This window comes from Pinus tabuliformis, chromosome 5_1 (assembly GCF_031772625.1).
Source record: "Pinus tabuliformis cultivar Carrire ecotype Pingquan chromosome 5_1, CPIR1, whole genome shotgun sequence".
Classification (NCBI taxonomy): Eukaryota; Viridiplantae; Streptophyta; class Pinopsida; order Pinales; family Pinaceae; genus Pinus; species Pinus tabuliformis.
The window spans coordinates 831650356-831657353 of NC_142305.1; the positions used below are offsets into that span (position 1 = coordinate 831650356).

Below are 6998 nucleotides of genomic sequence, written 5' to 3' on the forward strand. Positions count from 1 at the left end.
AACTAAACTATTTAAAATATTGGTGGCATCATCCATATGTCTGCACTGACATTGCAAGAAAAATTAAATTGTTTAATATAGCCCTGGGTCCTGCCATTTTCCATACATCTCTCCTAAATTGCCAACATGCTATTGCAAAGTCAACAAATGAATGAAAAATCCACCCTAAATTGTCTGTAGTCTTTTACCAAGTCCTCAGAAAAACAAAAACGTGGTGGGTCATATATTTGTTTAAACTTTAGTTTTGGCTGCCTACCCAAATTATTAATTACCTCGCAAGCGCGCTCATACATTTGTTTTATAACTATAAATTCTCTGCTTCATCGTTATAGAACCCACTCTTCAAATATTGGAATTTGCTTGTTGGAATATAGAGACATTCATGGAGTCGCAAGAGCAGAGCCAAAAGCCTCATGTCGCAATATTCCCTAGGTTTGGGTTGGGCCATCACATCCCACTACTCGAGCTTGCAAAGCAGCTGACTGTGTACCATGGCTTTTCTGTTACCTTCCTCACTGCCAAATGGATGGACGGCTCTCCTCACCACACCCTGCAGTCTTCGTCAGAGGATATGATCCGCTTCATAGAGCTCCCTGATGTTCAGGCCAAAGGGGATCATGTCGAGATGAACATTTTTGTACGCATGCCCTTACTATTTGAGAAAGCTAAAATATTAGTGCAAGATGCTCTCACATCCTTTTCGTTTCCTATCTGCGCTTTCATAATCGATTTTTTCGGTACACCCATGTTGGATGTCGCCTCCAAACTGGAAATACCTTGCTACATATTCTCCACTTCTGGGGCTTCTCTCCTCTGCATCATGCTCTACCTTCCAACACTTGTCCACAACATTGAAATTTCCTTCAAAGATGTGGATTTCCCGATCGAAGTGCCGGGCCTTCCGCCGATTCCCGGAATAGATTTGCCAAACCCTCTTCTAGACAGATCTGATATTTCATTCAACTGGTTCATTCAACATTCCCTTCGGCTTCAGGAAGCTCATGGAATTCTGATAAATACATGCCAAGAAATGGAACCAGAACAAATAAAAGCTCTCAAGGAAGGAAAGGTTCTGAGCGCTGTTGAAATGACCCCTTCCATTTAGACTCCTCCAACATTGTTTGTGCTCTATTGTTGGGATTTTCTTCTACTTTTATCAACCTAGTATCTGTTGCAACCTTCCCTGTTCAAATCTCAACTTCAAATTTCTATATATCAATTTGCATCTTTTCATTAATAATTGATATGCCTACCTTTCTACTTCCCAAGAAGAACCCTATTGTTGCATAGCATTAATCATTCCTTCCATAGCCTCCAACAAACATATCAAGAGTTGGTTTATCTTGGCTTGCTCATGCTCATGAGGTGGAGTTCCCCAGTCTACCATGAGGGGTCCTCTTTTCTACATGAAGCTTCTGATTCCAGGCAATGGTAGCCACCTTAGATAGTGGTTGGGTTCATACAACAATGAAGTACTATTAAGGGAAACATCAAACCATATCAATCCATGCCTATGTATTTTTTGTCATCCTAAGGCATTAAATTGAAAAATTATCGAATCCATAACCAAATCCTAGCAAATTTCTTGAAAAGACTATAAAAAATGATGGGAAATATGGAGGAAAAGGAGAATTAAAACCCTTTTGAAGTGAATTGAATTTTTTAACATGGTTGATATATTTTCCACCTGATTCCACCAATTTACATCGTTAATAGTTGGAGCCTATACCTACTTGTGTATGCATGGGACTATGTCTATCCATTAGTTGTGATGTTGTATAAGAAAATGGTACACTTCCATTGAGCTTCACAATAGAAGATTTAAGGAGAGTTTTCACCCCTTCCATGGGATAACATATATTTGTGCCAACATCCACTTGTTTAGAGATGGGGCAATTGGTATATCTCCCAATGTGCACATTTGATTATTTATTCAGCTACAAGGATAATTACTTTTATACTTTAACTTTGATATGTGTCGAGTAATTTCATGGTAAAGGAAGGTTTATTGCCAACCTTTGTTCTATCTCCATTAACCCTTGTTCAAATGTTGTCCCTTCATTTTCCATTGCGTTACCTTCTTTATTTAGTTTCATGTACACATGATAAAAAATTATTTGTTCAAAATGATTAATTTGTAAGGTAATATTTAGCAGGATGGGGAAAAGGGTGATGTTATGTGATCCTCTTGCTTTCCACACTTGTGAATCACCACCATTGAGTCTTTCAATGCCATAATTTTGGAGATTTTTTTGTTATTGCTAATTTTAATCCCTACCAAAACACTAGATATTCAACTTGGTTGTTAGTTGTAGTGTCCAAATCCAAATCGTATTGTAACTTTACTTATTCATCGAAACGATAGATAACCCTACTCTTACCACCCTTAAAATAATAATATATATATAGATACCATTTCAAAAAATTTCATATATATAATAACTTAAAACTCATTAATATCTTATTAATTTAATATTTTTAAACAATTATGTGTATCAAAATTTTAGTCCATCTTCACAACAATGAAAATTGTAGTACTCCTATAGTAGTTATCAATATATGGAATTTTATTTTGAATAATTTTGATTATATAGATTGAATAAATAGAAAATAAAAGTTTATATTCTGAAAAATCTGGTTGATGGAAAATACAAATATACTTAAATCTTTTTTTTATATTTTATAATTTATTTTTCTTATAAATTAAATTTTTTAATAGATTAAAACATAGAAAATTATATGCATAAATATATTAGATTATATAATTGGATTGATGGTTCTACGTATGTCAATTTTGTAAGAACGTTAATATATGTAATTGCTTATCTCTTTCTATCTTCGGGACTTCATCTCTTTTCAACTAAGATTTTATTGTCTTAGGAAGTGAAAGACTTGACTATTAAATTCAAAAAAATTGTTTTTAATTAACCTTATTTTTATATATTTAAATATTGGTATATATATATATATATATATATATATAAACATGTTACATTATATAATTGGATTGATGCTTTTACTTATGGTTGATATATTTAATTTTTAAATTTTTTCTATGTTAACTATTTCATCACTTTTGATCACTTTTCAATTGAGATTTTATTGTTGTGAGATGAATCTAAGGTTTGACAATTAAATTTGAAGTTGTTGTTTTATTATTATTATTATTATTTTATATTTAATGTGTACAAATTTTGAATAATATGACACTTATTCACAGAGATTATCCCAATTATACACTATTGCAGAATACATGCACAATACATAATCTCTTCTACATTGATCATCAATTTAGTAGCATTAAAAACAATGAAACATCAATCATATGCACACATTAACACAGTATATAAGCCGGGAAAAGCATACAGCTGAAAATCCCACACTATCTGTATATTATAATGATAGAGAACATGTAACAATACATAGTACAACACTCCTCACAAGTACTTAGTACTATCTCCACCTGTTACACACAAACTAGCTCAGATTCGAAGCCTCAAATCTTCTCCACTGTTTGCCTGCCTCCACTACACAATCCTATAAGAGAATCAATCCCTCTATGAAATCGAATTCCTTTGGTTATACTATGCAAGCCTTATGGGAAATCTCCATCCATGCATGTGCAAATCTCATGCACGACTATAGTCACAACTGATAGCAATCTCAACCTCTAACACCTATCTCCATTGAACTGTACATGCACTGAGTTAACTGATGTATTATTCAGTTGCTTTATGAGTTTATAATTAGTGAATTAATTAATATTTAGTTCACACAGCTCATCACTAGTGTATTCTTTAGTTAGACTAAAATACAACTAGTTCAACCAAGTCAAACTGAACACAACTCCATCAACTCCACAATCAACTCCACTGAAACTCAACCACATGAGTTCTAACTGAAGTCCTACATGCAATAGCCCAACTGACCCATAAGAAAAGCGTATTTCCTTCTGACAGCTGCATGTGCCACATCTGTAGCTCAAACTGAAGTGCTCCAAGAGGATAAGATAATGTTTATAGTCCAAATATTGTTATGAGACAAAAATATTCGACTGTTCTATTTTTAGCTTGACAGTCTAAAAATAGAATCCTGCCTATATGTCTAAAAATAGAAGTCCATCTATTTTTACCAACATGACCAATTATCCACAAATAACATCCTGCAACTCATAGACCATGATCCATATGTCTAAAAATAGACATAGTCTAAAAATAGACTTTGCGCCAAAAATAGCCTGCAGGCCCACTTAGTGAAGGCGACTTCTTTCCACTAAGCTCCATCATCTTGTTGCATTCTCAACACTCCCTCTCAACAACATATGGATTATTATCAACCCCTATCCTGCCTCGGTGGTATTCGAATTTGCTCCTGGTGAGCGCCTTTGTCAAGATATCAGCATCCTGATCCTCCATTGGAATGCATGAAAGTAACATGATTCTCCGCTACACACAATCTCTGATATGATGGTACATGATGTCAATGTGCTTAGATCTATCATGAAATACTGGATTAGCCGAGAGTTTAATGCAACTCTAGTTATCACAGTAAATCACAGTAGGCTCCAAGTATGAACCGATCAACCTGACCAGGATCTTCCTCATCCATATAGCCTTGCATGCAGCCAAACTTGCTGCCATATACTCGGCCTCTGCTGAACTGAGTGCCATGGATCTCTGCTTCCTGCTGTACCAAGAAACTACTGTCGACCCGATACTAAAGACCCCTCCTGATGTGCTCTCTCTGTCGGTTGGGCTCCTTGCCCAATCTAAATCTATGAAGCCATATAGCTTCATCTCATCCTCCTGTCTATACCACAATCCATATCCCAATGTGCCTCTGAGATAACACAATACATGCTTTCCTGCCTTCTAGAAGAGCTTGGTTGGCTTAACCATAGCTTGTGAAAGCTGGTTAACAGCATAGCATATATCGGGTCATGTATTGACCAGATACATAAGTGACCCCACCAACTATCAATAAACAGTGGCATCGACTTCTTCTGCTGAAGTGGCATCCTCCTTCCTCCAACCTCTAGGAAGAGGAGTATCAACAGGCTTGTAGCCATGCATGTTGAACTTCTCCAGTATCTCCCGAGCATACTTACCCTGAGAAACAAATAGTCCATCATTGCACTGCCAGATTTCCAATCCCAGGAAATAATGAAGGAGGCCCAAGTCTTTCATCTCAAACTCCTTAGCAAGATCATCCTTGCATGAAAGTATCAACAACTAATCACCCATTAGAATCAAATCATCTACATAAAGTACAATTATAAGCAACTTACCCTCAACCACAATATGGTATAGGTTAGGATCTGCCTCACTCTTAGAGAATCCAAGTCCGGTGAAATAATTGTCTATCCATGTGTACCAAGCACGTGGTGCTTGTTTCAACCCATACAACGCTCTCTTAAGCATGCACACATGTGACTCGCTACTGAGGATCTCGAAACCTTCGGGCTACTCTATGTACACCTCCTCCTCAATGACTCCATTGAGGAACACAGTCTTCACATCCATCTAATCAATGTGCCACCCCATCTACGCTGAGAGAGCAAGAATCCTCCGTATGGAAGAATACCTTGCGACAAGTTCAAAGGTCTCCTCATAATCGATCCCCTCTATCCGTGAAAAGCCTCGGGCAACAAATCTTGCCTTGTACTTCTCCACACTCCCCTCAGCTGCCTGCTTAGCTTTGTAGATCCATCTTGAATCCACCACCGATTTCCCTTCCAATCTTGGGACAATATCCCATGCACTGTTTTTGACAATCGAATCATACTCTTCCACCATGGCGTCTACCCATGCGAGATCCTCCACAACTTCCTTGAAAGAGGATGGCTCAGTCACAACACATTTGCTCACAAGAGCCATGTATCTATTGTACCGATCGGGTGACTGTCTCTATCTACGTTGAGCTGTAGGTGGTCCTACAACTTTCTCTGCATCTTGAGCCAGTCTCTCAGCCTCTGTCAAGCGCTTTCACCCTCTGATGGTTGGCGCTGCATGAGTGGTCTCTTCCACTCCATGAACTTTGTCCTGTGGTTGATCCATGTCCTGAAGCTCATCCTTACAAACTAATAGCTCCTCATCTGCATGCAAGTGTGGCTCCCTCTCAAGCGAACAATTCATGGCTTTCTCCTCTTGAAATTTTATATCTCGTCGCACAACAGTCTTGCCACTATCTAGCAAATACACACGATAGTTGTGGGACGTATCAGTGTACCCCACAAATATCCCAACCTCTGCGGTCAGCTCCAACTTCTTCCTGTCATCCTTCGTCACACGCATGTAAACGTTAGAACCAAAAATCCTCAAATGATAAATATCAGGTCTCTTACAAGAATAAGCCTCCTCGGGTGTACTCATGCCAAGTATCTTATGAGGACAATGGTTCTGCACATATACTGTAGTATTGCATGCTTCCACCCACAAGTGAAGGGGTGGGCCCTGATCATGCAACATCGCTCGCGCAACACCCACAATCGTTCTGTTCTTCTGCTCAGCAACCTCGTTCCGTTGTGGGTTATGGGGAGATATGAGCTCTCTTCAAATCCCTTCTGCACTGCAGAAATCATTGAACTCGCAAGAGATGTATTCACCACCATTGTCGCTCCTAAGAGCCTTCACCTTCTTCCTCGACTCCTTCTCGACCAGTGCTTTGAACTCAAAGAACTTTGAGTATGTCTCGCTCTTCTTCTTCATAAAGAAGATCCAGCGCTTACGAGAGAAATCATCAACAAAGATCACATAATACCTGTGTTTTGCTGTCGAAGTTACTGAGAAAGGTCCACACACGTCTGTGTGAATTCTCTCAAGGATCGTCCTGGCGCGACTATCCTTCTCGTGAAATGTGGCTTTCACAAACTTTCCCAAAGTACACCCCTTGCACTGATCTGACTGCACAACAGTGCCTTTAGGAAGCCCTGTAGTGATCTGCTGCAGTATCTTCAAGGCTCCATGGTGAAGGTGACCCAATCTCCTGTGCCACAGCTC

At 38.4% G+C, this 6998-nt stretch overlaps 1 protein-coding gene across 1 annotated transcript; it reads left to right on the forward strand.

Moving 5' to 3' along the window:
* The first annotated feature begins 382 nt into the window (after positions 1-382).
* On the forward strand, positions 383-1105 carry LOC149167473 (UDP-glycosyltransferase 72B1-like). The gene has a single exon (XM_089430495.1). The coding sequence runs from the start codon at positions 383-385 to the stop codon at positions 1103-1105; it is 723 nt and encodes a 240-aa protein (XP_089286621.1).
* Positions 1106-6998: the final 5893 nt, after the last annotated feature.

Excerpts from the sequence above, each read along its gene's own strand:
- LOC149167473 (XM_089430495.1), top strand. The coding sequence starts at position 383 with ATGGAGTCGCAAGAGCAGAGCCAAAAGCCTCATGTCGCAATATTCCCT.